At 46.2% G+C, this 18,218-nt stretch overlaps 1 protein-coding gene across 1 annotated transcript in view; it reads right to left on the bottom strand.

Moving 5' to 3' along the window:
• The window catches only part of LOC123761793 (Nucleolar complex protein 1), a 253,815-nt gene that overhangs the window by 108,455 nt on the left and 127,142 nt on the right, over positions 1–18,218 (bottom strand). Inside the window, exon 11 of the mRNA XM_069330489.1 lies at positions 2,139–2,369. Within this exon, the coding sequence (XP_069186590.1) occupies positions 2,139–2,369 (231 nt within the window). The remainder of the gene's footprint in view (positions 1–2,138; positions 2,370–18,218) is intronic.

Below are 18,218 nucleotides of genomic sequence, written 5' to 3'. Positions count from 1 at the left end.
TGTGTTCACCATAGCAAACCACTGAGCTGGTATGGTGAGTGCAGAAAATAACAGGTGGCCACACAAGAGTCTGCAGACGCTACCTCCCTCAGCATTATTAATCCCATCATACTACATACACACAGTGCTAATTATCACAACAATCCTGCTATTATCAGAATCCTGGTCTTTTTTATCAGTCAAGGGTCTTCTGTAATACTATCATCGCTAAATAACACCACTTACATATTTATTTTGACAATTTTAGGCAACGCTGTGGTCACAAACTGAACAGCAGTGCTGTGAGGTCGTGCTGCGTGCGCCAGCCTTGGTGGCTCACTAAGTACTGAGGTTCTCACACCAGGGAATGTTGCCTACAATTTTTTTTTAAATGGCATCTCTTTAAATGGCGTAATAGTGGCTTTAGGCATTATATGTACTAGCTCTATCTATAAATCCATCAATTTTTGTATTTCACCTTGTATGTATGAACTTTACCTGAATAAATATTTGTATTTGTTTTGTCTTTACAAGAGCTCTGAGGAAGCTGATGAGAACCCCGTGTAGCTGTGGGACTTTTAAATCTTGCATGGTACTCCCACGCATAGCTGTCGTGCGCAATTCCGCAATAGTTACTCACCACAGCTATTCATGTGTTGCGCAGTTTAACCCTTAGACCCCACATATTACCACGAATATAGGGGGCATAATATAAAAAAATATTCGAATTATGTAAAATTAACTTAAAATTTTTAAACAAATCTCCAACTTATTGGCTTCAGTGTCATGAAACTTTCAGAAAAATATTTTCAGAAATTGATTTTAGACGAATTTTTGAAAAATAAGAATGTTTTATTGATAAGAATAATAGCACCTAATAACTGGAACTGAAGGATTATGCAGTAATAAAGAGATGCAAGCACCTGTCCGATGCTCCAAGAAGAACAATAGCAGTAAGAGGATTTTGTTGTAACCTTTACATCCTGGAGAGTGCATATGCTCCCTAACTATGTGAAGATAGAATGAAATTGGTCAACACATAAATCAGTCACAACTCCCAAAACTTGACTCAAATTTTTTTTGGCTGATTTTTTATCTGATTTCAAACTCTATTTTCGTTGTCTCTTTAGGGTTTTTTTATGATTAGGGACCAGATTAGGGCTTTTCACTTTAATAAAGTATACCCTAAATATATCTCCTAAATATATCTTGTTTTTTCTTGACTTCATTTCAACACATTTCAACACAACACACCTACAACTTTCACATATTTAAGAACAAATGCCAAACAATGTTTATTAAAACATACAATTAAATTAACAAATTAAATCTACTTTTATTCAAGTTGATAACTTCAACTTCAATTATCTCTGAAACCAGAGTTTCAACTTTGAGTGGCTTCTAAAATTCCAGTTATTAACCGATTCTCACTATTTTGACACATTGTTGTGTGCTGAGCTGTCTGTTCTACAATCCCTGCAGAATAGATTTTTCATAAACTTTATACATTTGGATTTATAATTTTTTTTATCTAAATTTGCCGCATGTTTCAAATGTCCTTTTGACAATTTTTTTTACAGTAAGCTATACTGAAAACCTAAATTCTAATTTGATGAAAATGAATATCATATGAACATTAAATGAACAATTAATGATATTTCATATTTGTTATTATGAATTGAAAATTTGAAGTTTTCAATATTCCATTTTAAAATTAATTTTGATTCTCTTGTTTTTCAAGTTATGCTGTGATCATTTAGACAAAGTTGGAGCATTTGCCTAAATGATTATGCAAAGAAAATTGGAAAGTGTTTGTGCAAGTTAAAAACTTATGTAAAATTATTTTTTTCAAATCACATGTGTATGTATTGCGCGGTCTAAGGGTTAACAAGAAGATATTTTTTTTTAAATAATTTTTTTGGCGCCCCACAGGGGTGTCATATTTTCATGCATTGCAGTTCAGTGATTAAGCACTTCTTTACAAATAGTGGTAGATGGTTAATGGGCTCTAACAGGAGTCAGTATGTACCAAATCCTCTGGAAACTTTAATACTACTGTAGTTTTTGATAAATGAGAGGATAAAGAACAGAGCATAACTTTACATTACGATACAGTAGTACATGGATTTACATTATGATTTTGATAAAAGCATATTTACCTTATCTATATTTTTGTAGCTTTCCTTGTCTTCTTCAGTACTTTCCACTTCATTGAGATCTTCTGCATCCGAAAAGACTTCTAATCCATCATCATCATCGTCATTACAATCAAATAAATAATTCCGAAGCAACATCTGTGTCATAGTCTTAAGTCCTGGCTTCTCTTTGACTACTTCAGAAATAAGGTATAGTATGCCACAAATCATGTTACAACTCTGGTATTGGCATGTCTGAAAAAGTCAATTATATTCATTTGCTATCACCAAATTGTTAATGCATATTTTTTTTACTACTTTATTGTTATGGACTCAGCCCCAAGCAAGAGCAATGTGCTAGAATGAGATGCTAACGAGTTGTCCCATTAATGAATACTGTACTAAGATTTGACTATCTTCCCCTTTGGCTGTCTATTTTTACACCTGAAAAACTGGCATTTTCCAAATTCCAATGCAGCTAACTTCACAATAGCCAGATAAGCTCAAGTTTCTCAAGAATTTCTCAACCAACATCTCATTTTACCCTTAATACCATATATACAGTTGACTCTTATATAATGCATGTTTATACAAGAGGAGAGGAGGAGGTGATGACCTAGTGGTAAAATGAAGAACATGTAGACAACTTAAAATATGAGGCACCACTAGGAGCCAGTGACCACTGCATTACTGTGTTTGATTACACTGTAGACCTGAGAGAGTTGGAAACAGTAGGAGGAAGGAAGAATACAGAAGAAGGGGGGGCTACTGGTGGCTTAAGGATTATCTGCAGGAAGTTCTGTGGGTGACTGAAATAGAAGGAAAGTCAGCAAATGAGATGATGGAACTCATAACACAGAAATGCAAAGAAGAAACAGAATAGTTAATATCTCTCAGGAGAGAAGTGAACGAGAGGATATTGGCAAATTCACAGTTCAACAATGTAAGGAGGAAACAGAGAAGACATAGAAGGCAAAGGAAAGAGTATAGGGACATGGGTACAAAGGGGAGCATGAATTGATGACACCATCGCTGCATTTGCAATTGTTTTAACTTTTTTTTTCCTGCACACCACAGCTGTGTCATAAAAACAGGAGCGCAGCCTAAGGGCTAAAATGCTATAAACATACTGAGCATGTGTATCTACGTATGTATGCATGTATGTGTATATACACCTAAACATGCTAATGCTAACCTCCCATGCAGATAATATCAGCTGGAAAAGTACAATATTAAAAATTACAGTACGTACCTGGATGGTGCTGGATGTTCAGAACATCCAGAGTTTCACTACATAAACTGATACTATTTTAATAATACAAATAATAACAAATAAAGAAAATACAGAACAATATTAACTAGAAGTAAATATAAAACTGCAGGTATTAATTAAGACCTGTCAAAACTAGCATCAAAGCCACTGGCTATATCAAAGCACTCCACACCACCAGACAACAACACAAAAATTGTAAGGAGGAAAATATAATTGAAGATTGCACAAACCGACAAGATGACAAAATTAAAATATGGTCCTTCAAGTGGCTACTAAAGTACAACTCCAACAAGTACAAAGTAATGAAGATAGGTATGTGGAATTAGAGACTAGACACAAGGCATCACATGGGAGAGGAAACCCTATTGAAACTGGACAGAGAAATTTTTTGGGGCGGGAAGATGTTGATACGACCCCAACCTGTCAACAGTAGCCCTACATTAAAAGAATATCATTAGCTGCAAATGGAGGGTTGGCTAATATAAAAATTAATATATAATATAATATAAATCTAAACATAGTTGTTCAGAATTTAGTATTGTTTATCATTTATGTCAGATCAGTTCTGGAATATGTGGCACTAGCATGGAGGCTTTTATCTCAATAAGCACAAAAATGAAGCTAAAGAAAGTTCAGAGGTATGCCACCAAACTTGCCCCAAAGATGAGACATACAAGCTACGAGGAAAAACAACAGGTGTTAAAAAAACCAGCTTTGAATGTAATGAAACGCCATTTTCTGGGTGTGACCCAGAGGCTCCCCGGAACTATACCAGGCTGATATGCTAATGTCAGACTTTGGCATCAGTCATGTGTATGGAGTTCTAGGGCCTACCAGAGACCACGGCCAGAACCTGGCCCCCCTCAGAGAGGCAAGGGAAGCAATGGCCTATAGAAACCCCCGTGTGGTTGGAAGCCTTCTATGTCTGCCATCAACTGGGTCAAACATTCAGAAAGGTAAGCATCCCACAACAACCCCCTATTCTGGTTAAAATTGCTACCAAAAGCCGAACTAGTGGATAGAACTCCATAACAGAAAACAAGCAAACAAGTATGACGTCATACGTCACTGCGCCGCTGTCTGCTCAGCCCTAGAGCTCTCACGCCGACTATCCACCCATCAGTTCTGAGGTTGGATGTCAAAACACGCGAAAAACCACTGACCGGAGGGAGGGAGGGAGGGTTGCCGGGGAGCCTCCGGGCCACACCCACAAAATGGAGTTTCATTACATTCAACACTGGTTTTCTGGGGGGAGCCCCGGCGGCTCCCCGGAGCTAACTACCCACAGAGGAAGGTCAAAGGGACGGATCCGGGAGGTGAACACCACGCACCCCTAAACGGAAAGCAAGACAACTGGCAGCAACTGCCAACCCAAGGCGACACAGGCCCGAACGGGTCCGGGAACGACACGAGACAAGGAGCAGCCAAGCCCCTGTACGACCGCCAAAAAGCCCCATGCCTGAAGTCAGCAAGGACACGCCGCCAAGACGGCAGCAAGAGCAGCGAATCCATGAACGCCATGGGCACGGGCAAAGAACACAGGCTGGCTAGCCGCAATAACACTGCAGACGACCCGGGACACCTTCATTCGCGAACAGGGAGGAACGAAACCGGATCAACCCAAAGTGAGCCCAGGACACAGAAGCCGCGGTGCGCAAATAACAGTGGAGGGCCGCAACTGAACACAAAATACGATGCACCCCTGGCCTGACCGACCAATCACCAACAAACCAAGGACCCCCCCCCCCCCCCCCCCCCGAGAATGCAGCAGCCTCACCCTGTGCCAGAAAAGAGGGAGACTGCTGCAACCGAACAAACCAAACGCCATGACCGAAGGAGAGCAAGAAGCTCAGCGACCTGAGCCCTAGAGGCAAATGCCAACAGGAAAAGAGCCGTCAAAACAAACCTGAACCGAAGGGGCCACCACCAACCTAAGAGAAGAAAGAGCATGCTGTCCAGAGACCAGGACGGCCCAAGCGGCGCAAGAACAGGCAGGAGGTGAAACAATGCACAAGACAGCTTACGAACGATGCAGATGTAACACCAAGACCGAAAGCAAGCCGAAGCGGATCCACCAGCGCCGCTCAAAACGAGGCGACAGTATGCGGGAAGTCAACGACCCCCAACCCCCACCAGAAAAGCCAAGCCGATGCCAACAAACGCAGCCACCTAAGAAGGGATAGAAGGAAAAGGAAGGACCGCCAAAATACCCCATACTGCCGCCAAGAAAAGCACGCAAGTGGGACACCAACAACGAAGCCACCAGACCACCTACCAAAGGTGAGAGGCTCAAGTCAGAACCCAACCAGCCCCGTCAAGGTTCATCCAAGGCTAGGAAGAGGTGGAGCCGCAGAAAGATCTCAAGCGCGACCACCGAGGCAGAGCCGGAAACCCAAGCCGGCAAAGACGGAGCTGGAACGTCTGTCGAACAGAAAACCACCCAACGCGAGCGAGCGAGCCAGGAGATCGGAAACGACGGGCCTGACGCGAGACCCCAGAGAAGGAACACTGTGAGACCCTGAAAAAGCCACACACAGCCACAGCTGCAAGTGCAGACCTGACAGAGGCCAGGAGATGACAGGGAAGCGACAGGGGAGAGGCAGGACAAAAGAGCCAAAGCTCAACGCCAGGCACAAAACTAAAGCAAAATGTCACACCACAACATCCTAACACAGTAACAAGCACCACATGTCACCATGGTACACATTACCAATGCACACACGCACCAGCAACATGCACCACACGCAACACGCAACAGGCAAAATGCAACATGTAACATGCAACATGCAACCGGAAGTAACGTCTCGCAGCGAAGGCAGAAAATGGCGGGGTCTGACTCCAGACAGGGTCAAACGTAGATACAAGAGAGCCCAGCAGGCCCAGGAATCTGCACACTAAGCGACCGACAGTGGAGAGGCGGGACCAAGAGCCAAAGTCCAACCCCAGCAAGTACAACTAGAGGAGGACAACTAGAGGAGGACAACTAGGGGAGAACAGAGAATCCAATGTTCCATCAATGTTTGTATCTCACCTTGTAAGTATGTACATTACCTGAATAAACATCTGAACTTCAATGGGAATGTACATGGAAAAGCTAAGCCAGGTACAGCAAGATCGGCAAGGAATGATGACCCAAAAAGCATGGGAACAAATAACCCAAACAAGGCAGGCCCCGGGAAGAAGCACGGAAGGGCCAAACAAAACGCCACAAGCACACTCCAATACGCAACCGCAGTATAAAAATCGCAGCAAAACATCACCACATAACACCCTTGACACAGGAACATGTACCACACAACAGGCACCACCACTTATGCACCAAGGAACACGGTTGAGGTGGGGGCCCCGAACACAAGCATGAAACCTGCTTGATACCTGCTTGATGGGGTTCTGGGAGTTCTACTACTCCCCAAGCCCGCATGGGAGGACATGCATAGGAGAGGGACTGGATGGGCACAGTCAGGAGCCGCCCCGTATGGGGCGAGAGGCCTCCTGCAATCACCTGCGGGCTGACGTCCGAATTGGGAGGTTAAGAACAAGAGCTGCCATGTATAGGCCAATAGGCCTGCTGCAGGCACCCCTCTTAGTATGTTCCATGTACTCATGTACGTATATACTCCCATTCGTACCCCCAAAAACGAACCAGCGCCTGGACGAAGGAGACGCAAGACCGCATAAATTCACCTGCAGAACAATGGCATTGAAGGGTCAAGACAATGTCACAAGGCCGGTGCCGCCTGAGGCGGCTAGGGCCTTGGCTGCACCCGCAGCCGAGAACCGGGAGCACCACCCGCGGAAGCAAGCCAGAGCTGCCCATGCAGAAGAGGAGGGGAGAGTTGACGGAGGCGCACCCTACCTAAAATGCAGGGAAAACCCGGCGTCCTCCCCATAGCGGCACCCCAGAACACTCCCAGGAGAAACGGGGCACGGACTGGAGAATGAGACAAGTGAGAGGCAAAACACACTAGAGAAAATGGACGGAGATCCTCAGCACTGGTGCACACCATCCGAACCAAAACAAACTCCCATGACGCATGCGCAGGACACGAAGGAAAAGTAGCCCAACAGGATGTATCCCGGGTGATTCGCTGAAGAGAAGAAACAGCCCAACGCACGGGAACAGAAGCCAACAAATTAAAAAGGAGTAACGACACACATAGCCAGCTAATCAAGGAAACCAATGAACCGAACAGAATCCAACCGAGCCACCAGTAACCCAATTGGGCTTCAAGCAGCCCAACCCGGCATCCCGGACCAGGAGTATGGAAAGAAAACGAGCAGCGCCGAGACACAGCACTGAGAAGATACATGAACAAAAGAAGGAGACTGGGCCAAAAACTCTAGAGGAAGCCCGGAAGAGGACCAACAAGCCTTAGAAAGGACAGGAGGGAAGCCACACCGGCAGACGACTGGCGATCCAATAATACAGGAAGGAGCAAAAACCATCATAGACCTTCGAGAACACAGAAGCAAGCAAAAACGACGAAAGCACCGAGAAACCCAGTCGCACCCGAGACCAAAAGTCATGCAGAAACACAACAAGAGGGGAACATGACGGAGAAGTCCCGTCCCAAGTTAAATGGGGTGAACAACGGAGAAGAGCACCCACCGACAGGACGGAACCAATGGGCATAAGGGACAAGGAGCCGTGCCCGGGGAAGGGCCGACGCCCAACAAATCGTGCGGAGAGTGGGGAAGGAAAAACCCCACTCCGCCAAACCGCAAGCCCCGCCCAGAGGGTGGAAAAAAGCCCCAGCGGGTTCCAATGGGGCCAGAGTCCCCCAAGTCAGACCTTCACCAGCCCTGGGAACCCACATGGCAGGCCCCGGGGCCAAGCCGTCCCCCCAAAGCTCCAGCCTCAAGAAAAACCGGGGAAGCCGTGAAAAACACAAAGGAAAGAAGCCCACTGGCAGACTCATACAACACGGCTGGAGGAACAGGCTCGAATGCCCCTGTCGCTACCCTGGACGGGTAATTCCCAGAGACCAACCGAGTCTCAAAACCATGGAAGCCCTGCCCAGACCCTACAGACGGTAAAGACCCGGATGCAGGGAGGAAGGGGGGGGGGGGGACCGACAAGACCACCAACCAAAACGGGGCAGCCTCGGATCTTCCGGGAGGAAACAACCTAGCGCGTTGCCACCGAAACTTAACGTACAACGGCTGTGCTGCCTGCACCCACTTAGTTCGCAGAAGACTGGGTAACCGAGTTACAACAAGCAACAAAACTCGCAGGACCCCAGGCGGAAGGTGTCACCGACCCCACAGGCAACTGACAGAGGCAAAACAGCGAGTGTCACCCTGAGACAAGGGGACAGAGCAACCCTCAAACTCGCACAAAGTGTGGGGGAAGACTCCGGGGCCACATCCATCGGGCCCACACTCTCTCTAGGGGTTTCCCAGGGTCCTGAGCGTTTACTATAAGAGGACTCGCGCTCAGGTAATCCCAGGCAGGGTACTGCTAACCGGCGCCCATGTCTACCAAACAACCTTCTAAGAACTGAACCCCCGGGACGTGTACACTCACGGGGACCTAGCAGGGGGAACCACTGGAAGAAGGAAGAGAATCCAGTACAAAGGGGCAAGAACTATAGGCAGACCCCCCACCAGGTAGACAAACAAAAAGGAAAAAGAAAACCCCCAGAAGAGGACAGCGTACTCAGGCGGAACAGAGCCGGCCTTTATGATTGGTAAAAACAAGCTGCACAGTACCCTGTACCCTACCAGTGCAAACTGCCCCTTACCCTAAGACGAACAAGGGAGACAGAAGCCCCCCTCACACAAAGGGCGGCCAAAAACCAAAAAGTAGACGGCCTAGCCGAAGCAGGACCCAAGGAACTTGTGGAAGGTAACCCCAAGCCCCAAGGGCAGTACTTACAGGGCACCTAGGGAAAGCAACCCTAGGCGCATGCAGCCTGAGTACTGGAGACTCACTCCTGGCTCACACACTACTTAGAAGACAGACACCACACTCTAGGCACAGTGCTGAAACAACCACTGGAGCCGGAGCACACAACCGGTGCCTTTAGCATCAGCCGAAGAACTGATGAGTGGATAGCCGGAGTGAGAGGTCTGGGGCACCCCCTTCCCCCTCCCAGGAAGGGGGGAGCTGCGCAGACAGCGGCGCGGTGACATGTGATGTCATACTTGTTTGCTTGTTTTATCCACTAGTTCGGCTTTTGGGAGCACTTTTCACCAGAACAGGGGTTTGTTTTGGGATGCTTACCTTTCTGAATGTTTGACCCGGTCGATGGCAGACAGAATGCTTCCAACCACACGGGGGTTTCTATAGGGCATTGCTCCCCTTGCTTCTCTGAGGGGGCCAGGTTCTGGCCGTGGTCCCTGGTAGGCCCTAAGAACTTCACACACATGACCGATGCCAAAACCTGACATTAGCATATCAGCCTGGTATAGCTCCGAGGAGCCGACAGGGCTCCCCCCAGAAAACACATCACAGGAACAGAAACTGGAGAGAAATGACTATCACATACAAATTACTCAGGGAAATTGATATGGCAGACAAACACAGACTGTTCAACAGGGGTGGTACACAAAGAAGGGAACACAGGTGTAAACAGAATATCCAAATGGAATACAGCAGGCCATTAAAAATTGGGCGGGAACCCAAGAGCCATGGCTGATTCCCCACAAATACAACTAGGCAATTACAACATACCATTAACACCATTAACATAGCCAGTGCCACTCCTGACACCACAACACCCCTCTGACACCACAACACACCTCTGACACCACAACACACCTCTGACACTACCAGTACAACATCTGACACCACAACACCCCTCTGACATTACCAATACAACATCTGACACCACAACACATCTCTGACACTACCAGTACAACATCTGACACCACAACACACCTCTGACACTACCAGTACAACATCTGACACCACAACACACCTCTGACACTACCAGTACAACATCTGACACCACAACACACCTCTGACACTACCAGTACAACATCTGACACCACAACACATCTCTGACACTACCAGTACAACATCTGACACCACAACACACCTCTGACACTACCAGTACAACATCTGACACCACAACACACCTCTGACACTACCAGTACAACATCTGACACCACAACACATCTCTGACACTACCAGTACAACATCTGACACCACAACACCCCTCTGACATTACCAGTACAACATCTGACACCACAACACACCTCTGACACTACCAGTACAACATCTGACACCACAACACACCTCTGACACTACCAGTACAACATCTGACACCACAACACACCTCTGACACTACCAGTACAACATCTGACACCACAACACATCTCTGACACTACCAGTACAACATCTGACACCACAACACCCCTCTGACATTACCAGTACAACATCTGACACCACAACACACCTCTGACACTACCAGTACAACATCTGACACCACAACACACCTCTGACACTACCAGTACAACATCTGACACCACAACACACCTCTGACACTACCAGTACAACATCTTTGACACCACAACACACCTCTGACACTACCAGTACAACATCTGACACCACAGCACACCTCTGACACTACCAGTACAACATCTGACACCACAACACACCTCTGACACTACCAGTACAACATCTGACACCACAACACCCCTCTGACACTACCAGTACAACATCTGACACCACAATACATCTCTGACACTACCAGTACAACATCTGACACCACAACACACCTCTGACACTACCAGTTAGACATTCTTCCTCAGGTACAATGGACAAGTCTGGAATGAATACACGGAGTGCCAAATTCTGATTTTGTAATTATCTTTTATTTCTTCAGAATTGGCAATACAACATGTTTCATTCTCATTATACCAGTAGTTGAAGGCTTGACAGACATTACTGGTTAAAGAAAATATTGTAAAATAATACTTACAAGATTGTGCAATAAAACTGAGACATGGCTGGAAGTCTACAAGATGGACCCGAGCCAATAAAGAGTAATAACAGCTGTACCTCACCAAAGGGGTATATTTAGAATTTCCAAGTACTAGACTGAATAAATTACAGAGTACAATAAGTAAATGAATGAAATGTCAGCAAAATTGGTATCGCTGCCTGTACCATAATGGAGAGGGCTTGGCTATGAGGACAAGTTGAGAAACTCATCCTCACGATGTTAGAGAAGATGAGAAACAGGTAACATGATCACAACATACAAGATCCTGAGGGGAATGGACAATGTGGTCAAAGGAAATATTAAAATTAAAAAGGGGGGGTAGGACAAGTGGGATATCAATGGAAACTGCATATACAGTACTGTAAAATCGAATTAGAGATGTAAGGAAATTATCGTACCCTGAACAGGTGGTCAGCAGATGGAATGCATAAAAGAAGAGGTTGTTGTTGAAAAAACCAGGATTGAATGTGATGAAACGCCATTTTCTGGGGAAGACCCGGAGGCTCGCCAGAGCTATACCGGGCTGATGTGCACATATTAGACTGTGGCAACAGTCAATCAACGGAGTTCTAAGCCTACTGGGGACCAGAGCCAGAACCTGGCCCCCCTCAAGAAGAGGCACGAGAAGCAATGGCCTAAAGACACCCCCGTGTAATTGGAAGCAATCTTTGTCTGCCATCTACCAGGTCAGGCACCTAGAAAGGTAGGAATTCCAAAACAAACTACTGCTGGTCAAAAATTTGCAAACCAAAAGCCGAACTAGCAAGCAGAACTCCCCCAATCAAAAACAAGTAAACAAGTACACCACAACTGCCATGCATCCGTCTGCACAACCCACCTCCCCTAAGGATGGGGACGGGGGGATCCCAGACCTGGCCAGGTGTGCGAGCCAGAAGTAATACAAGAGTACTGGGGCTGCATGCACCTAAGGCTACCTTCCCTAGGTGCCCTGTAGGTAATGGCCCTGCGGCCTAGGGATATCTTCCCTGAGCCGTTCGGGAACTACCTCCACGAGGTTCTGTCGCTGCTCAGTGATTGCCCGGCCTTGGGGTTCAGTGTGGGTGGTTCTTGCTCATGTTTGAACTAGGTTAAGAGTTGGTTTCATTACTGGCTGGGGCACAAGGTACTGTGCTGCTGTCTGATACACGTATAGCTGTTCACATGCAGACGTTGTGCTTTTGCGGGGGTTTTCTTTTGTTTTTCTTTTGTTTTGCCTGGTGGGGTCTGCCTGGTGTGGCAGCAGGACCAATTGTATGGTTTTGGTGGCCCTCCACTAGGTCCCCGTGCTTACACACATCGCAGAAGGAGGGGGGGGGGGTTCAGCTTTTAGTTTGTTTGCTTGATAGCTCTGGGATAACCGGCTAGCAGTAACTCTCCTGGGCTTCCCTTAGCAGTCAGCCTAAGGGCCCTGGAAACCCCCTTGGGGCTTAGTGGTCCGATGGATCTTGAGATGATTTTCTTGAGATGATTTCGGGGCTTTTTTTTTTTTTTTAGTGTCCCCGCAGCCCGGTCCTCGACCAGGCCTCCACCCCCAGGAAGCAGCCCGTGACAGCTGACTAACACCCAGGTGCCTATTTTACTGCTAGGTAACAGGGGCATAGGATGAGAGAAACTCTGCCCATTGTTTCTCGCCGGCGCCTGCGATCGAACCCAGGACCACAGGATCACAGAACCACATGGAGGAGACATCCGAGTCCCACCTCGCTTTGTGCGAGTTTGAAGGTTGCTCTGTCCTCTTTCTCAGGATGACACTCACCGTCTTTGCATTCACCATGCTGCCTGTTGGGCCAATGACACCTTTGGCCCGTAGTCCTGCGAGCGGTGTTCTTTGCTTGTACTCCAATTCACCCAGTCCACTGAGACTGATATTCAGGTGCAGGCAGCTTCAATGTTGCATGCAAGGACTAGGATGCTACGTGTGAGGTTGGTTGCCTTTCCAGATACCCCGCAGCTGCCCTGCTTTGGTTATAGGGACCCAGACTTGGGGGTTTCGTCCATGCACTCTAGCCTTTTCCCCACTGTGGTTCTTTCTGCTCATCCCCTCCTGCTCCTGGCTCCCAAAATGTGTAAGGGTTTGGGAGTCGGGGCAGGGTTTGCCTGGTGGCAAGACTCGGGCGGCTTTTGGGATTGCCCCTTCCGGAGCAGCGGCGGAGGCATTCGAGCCTTTTCCTCCTGCCGGAGCTTTTGAGTTGCGCCAGTGGGACCCCCTTCATACCTGCTTTCCGGTAGACTCTGCTTTTTTTCCAGAAGCAGAGGGTTTCGAGGGCAGCTCAACCCCGGTTCCAGACGTGGAGGATCCCGGAGCAGGGGAGGAGTAAGACCTGGTAAGATGCCCGAATACACCAGGTGCTTGATTGAAGCCAAAAGGCAATGAAAGCAGTAAGCATGACGCCTCACCACGAAACCTAACCAGTCCCCGAACCCCGGATGAATAGGAAAGTGCCAATATGCATCCGTGAGGTCCAGGGACACCATCCAGGCACCCGTACTTGAGAGAGTAGTCATCCAAAAGGAGGGGCAAGGAATCCAGGGGTTCAGATGGGACAAATCCAGAATGAACCACATAGCCGCACAGTCCTGTTTGGGCACTGGAAACAGGCAGGAAATCCACTTGAGGGGATGGGGTCGTTTCGATAACTCCCAAGCGCACCCACTCCAAGATGACCCAATGAAGTGCAGGGGAAGAAGCCTGCCCCGCCAGCCCAGAATCCCCCCGAATGAGGAGCCGCCGCTCAACCCCACCACAGGCCGGACGACACGACCAAAAACGCCCACAAATTGTGGGACCAAGCATGAGCAATCTGAATGAGCCTCCCCCCCAATGCCCCGTCAATAGGGCGGACCACGAAAGGGCCGACGAGCCTTACGAGAAACCAACAGCTGAACAGATTGATCATTGTACCGACCACACGACGCCGGCTCCGAAGCTGGTACCTGCTTGATACCTGGTTGATGGGGTTCTGGGAGTTCTACTTCCCAAGCCCGGCCGAGATCAGACTTGACTTGTGAGAGTTTGGTCCACTAGGCTGTTGCTTGGAGCAGCCCGCAGGTCCACATATACCCACCACAACCCGGTTGGTCCGGCACTCCTTGGAGAAAACAATCTAGTTTCCACTTAAAGATGTCCACTGTCGTTCCGGCAAAATTTCTTATGCTTGCTGGGAGGGTGTTGAACAACCGTGGACCTCTGATGTTTATACAGTGTTCTCTGATTGTGCTTATGGCACCTCTGCTCTTCACTGGTTCTATTCAGCATTTTCTTCCATATCGTTCACTCCAGTTCGTTGTTATTTTACTGTGTAGATTTGGTACTTGGCCCTCCAGCATCTTCCACGTGTATATTATTTGGTATCTCTCTCGTCTCCTTTCTAGTGAGTACATTTGGAGAGCTTTGAGACGATCCCAATAATTTAGGCACTTTATTGCGCCTATGTATGTCATATATGTTCTCTGTATTCCCTCTATTTTAGCAATCTCTCCTGCTCTGAAGGGGGAAGTGAGTACTGAGCAGTACTCAAGACGGGACAACCCAAGTGATTTGTATAGTACAACCATTGTGATGCGATTCCAGGATTTGAAAGTTCTCGTAATCCATCCTATCATTTTTCTGGCTGACGCAATATTTGCTTGGTTATACTCCCTAAATGTTAGGTCATCATGCATCATTATTCCCAAATCCTTTACATGCTGCTTTCCTACTATGGGCACATTTGATTGTGTTTTGTACCCTGTATTATGTTTAAGGTCCTCATTTTTACTGTACCTGAGTACCTGGAATTTATCACTGTTAAACATCATGTTATTTTCTGTTGCCCAGTCAAAAACTTTATTAATATCTGCTTGAAGTTTTTCAATGTCTTCAGCCGAGGTAATTTTCATACTGATTTTTGTGTCATCTGCAAAGGATGATACGAAACTGTGACTTGTATTTTTAAGGAAAAGCAGTGGTGCAAGGACTGTACCCTGAGGTATGGAGCTTTTAACTGCACTTTGACTCGATTTTATATGATTGACTGTTACTCGTTGAGTCCTGTTTAACAGAAAACTGAGTATCCAGCATCCTACTTTACCGGTTATTCCCCCTGACCCCATTTTGTGTGCTATCACTCCATGGTCACATTTATCAAAAGCCTTTGCAAAGTCCGTGTATACAACATCAGCATTCTGTTTTTCTTCTAATGCCTCAGTGACTTTGTCGTGGTGATCAAATAGCTGTGAGAGGCACGATCTTCCCGCTCGAATTCCATGTTGGCCTGGGTTGTGGAGGTCATTGGTCTCCATGAAATTGATGACCTGACTCTTAATCACTCTCTCAAATACTTTGCCAATGCTTTGCTCCCTCCCTTGTGTAGAGGGGCTATGTCTGCTACTTTAAGTGCATCTGGTATCTCCCCCGTGTCCAAGCTCTTCCTTCACACTATCTTGAGGTTATCTTGAGATGATTTCGGGGCTTTAGTGTCCCCGAGGCCCGGTCCTCGACCAGGCCTCCACCCCCAGGAAGCAGCCCGTGACAGCTGACTAACACCCAGGTACCTATTTTACTGCTAGGTAACAAGGGCATAGGGTGAAAGATACTCTGCCTATTGTTTCTCGCCGGCACCCGGGATCGAACCCGGGACCACAGGATCACAAGTCCAGTGTGCTGTCCGCTCGGCCAACCGGCTCCAAGTGCCTGTACTGAGTGCCTGTGCTACTGGCACCTTGCATTTCTTTATAAATATTGAATTCCATGAATCTGGACCTGGAGCTGAGTGCATGGGCATGTTTTCAATTTCTCTTTCAAAATCTAGTACGCTCATGTTGATATCAGTTATATTTACAGGGGTTTGGATATTACGCATAAAGAAATTGTCTGGATCTTCCACTTTCATGTTTATTGGTGTGCTGAACATGTCCTCATACTACTTTTTTAGGATTTCACTAATTTCTTTGTCATCCTCCATGCATGAACCTTCACTCCTACGAATAGGTCCAATACTGGCAGTGGTTTTTGCTTTTGATTTTGCATATGTGAAGAAGCATTTTGGATTTTCCTTTATTTCCTGAATTGCTTTCTGTTCTAACTGCCTTTCTTCATTTTGATACGAGTGTTTCAATTTCCGCTCGATTTCTTCAATCTCCCTATTTAAATTATTCCTTCTTTGACAGGAAATTCGTGTCTGCATAAGCATTTCCATTAATTTTTTCCTTCTTTTAAATTACTGTCTGCGTTCTCTTTCTACATTGGATCTCTTTCTGGCTTTCCTCAAAGGAACTTGTTTCAGACAGACTTGATACGCTTCCAAAGTCAGTTTTTCAATTCCTTCTGTAGGACTTGTATTACTTAGAACAGTTTCCCATGGAATGTTTGTAAGTTCCCCATTTATTTTCTCCCAGTCTATCCTTTTATTATTAAAATTTAATTTACTGAATAACCCTTCTCGCTTGATTAACGTTTTAGATCTATTCTGAGTATTGATGGTCGTTTGCACTTCAATGAGCTTGTGATCTGAATATGTGGTATCTGATATCGTAATATCCCTGATTATGTCTTCATTGTCCGTAAAGACCAGATCTAGAATACTTTCATTTCTCGTTGGCTCTGATATCTGCTGGTCGAGTGAAAATTTGTCACAGAAACTAAGTAGTTCTCTAATCTGTGGTTGATTAGGTCCCAATACATTTCCTGGTATAATATTATTGTTTGCTATTCTCCATCTGAGACCAGGTAAGTTGAAGTCACCTAGGAAGATAATATCAGGTATTGGGTTCTCCAAATTATCAAGGCTATTCTCTATTTTGTTTCTCTGTTCTGTGAATTCCTCAGCCGTTGCATCTGGCAGTTTGTATATTAGAATAATCACTAAGTTTATTTTCTCTATTTTAAATCCCAGTACCTTTACCACCTCATTTGTAACGTTAAGGAGCTCCGAACATACAAGGTCTTCCCTAATATACAGACCCACTCCTCCATGTGACCTAATTATCCAATCACACCTGTATAGGTTATATCCTGGAATTCAGATCTCATTGTCCAAGAATTCCCCTGCATGGGTTTCTGTGAAAGCTCCAAATACTGCATTTGACTCCTAGTTGATACCTGGTTGATGGGGTTCTGAGAGTTCTTCTACTCCCTAAGCCCGGCCAGAGGCCAGACTTGACTTGTGAGAGTTTGGTCCACCAGGCTGTTGCTTGGAGCGGCCCGCAGGCCCACATACCCACCACAGCCCGGTTGGTCCGGCACTCCTTGAAGGAAACAATCTAGTTTCCTCTTGAAGATGTCCACGGTTGTTCCTGCAATATTTCTGATGCTCGCTGGTAGGACATTGAACAACCGTGGACCTCTGATGTTCATATAGTGTTCTCTGATTGTGCCCTTGGCACCTCTGCTCTTCGCTGTTTCTACTCTGCATTTTCTTCCATGTCGTTCACTCCAGTACGTTGTTATTTTACTGTGCAGATTTGGGACCTGTCCCTCCAGTACTTTCCGTGTGTATATTATTTGGTATCTCTCTCGTCTCCTTTCTAGTAAGTACATTTGGAGAGCTTTGAGATGAACCTAATAATTTAGGTGCTTTATCTCATCTATGCATGCTGTATATGTTCTCTGTATTCCCTCTATTTTAGCAATCTATCCTGCTCTGAAGGGGGAAATGAGTACTGAGCAGTACTCAAGATGGGACAACACAAGTGATTTGAAGAGTACAACCATTGTGATGGCATCTCTGGACTTGAAGGTTCTCGTAATCCATCCTATCATTTTTCTGGCTGACGCAATACTTGCTTGGTTATGCTCCCTAAATGTTAGGTTGTTGGACATCATTATTCCCAAATCTTTGACATGTTGTTTTCCTACTATGGGCAGATTCGATTGTGTTTTGTACCCTGTATTATGTTTAA

This window comes from Procambarus clarkii, chromosome 24, assembly GCF_040958095.1.
Source record: "Procambarus clarkii isolate CNS0578487 chromosome 24, FALCON_Pclarkii_2.0, whole genome shotgun sequence".
In the NCBI taxonomy this organism is placed as follows: Eukaryota; Metazoa; Arthropoda; class Malacostraca; order Decapoda; family Cambaridae; genus Procambarus; species Procambarus clarkii.
This window is presented reverse-complemented; position numbering and strand designations above follow the sequence as displayed.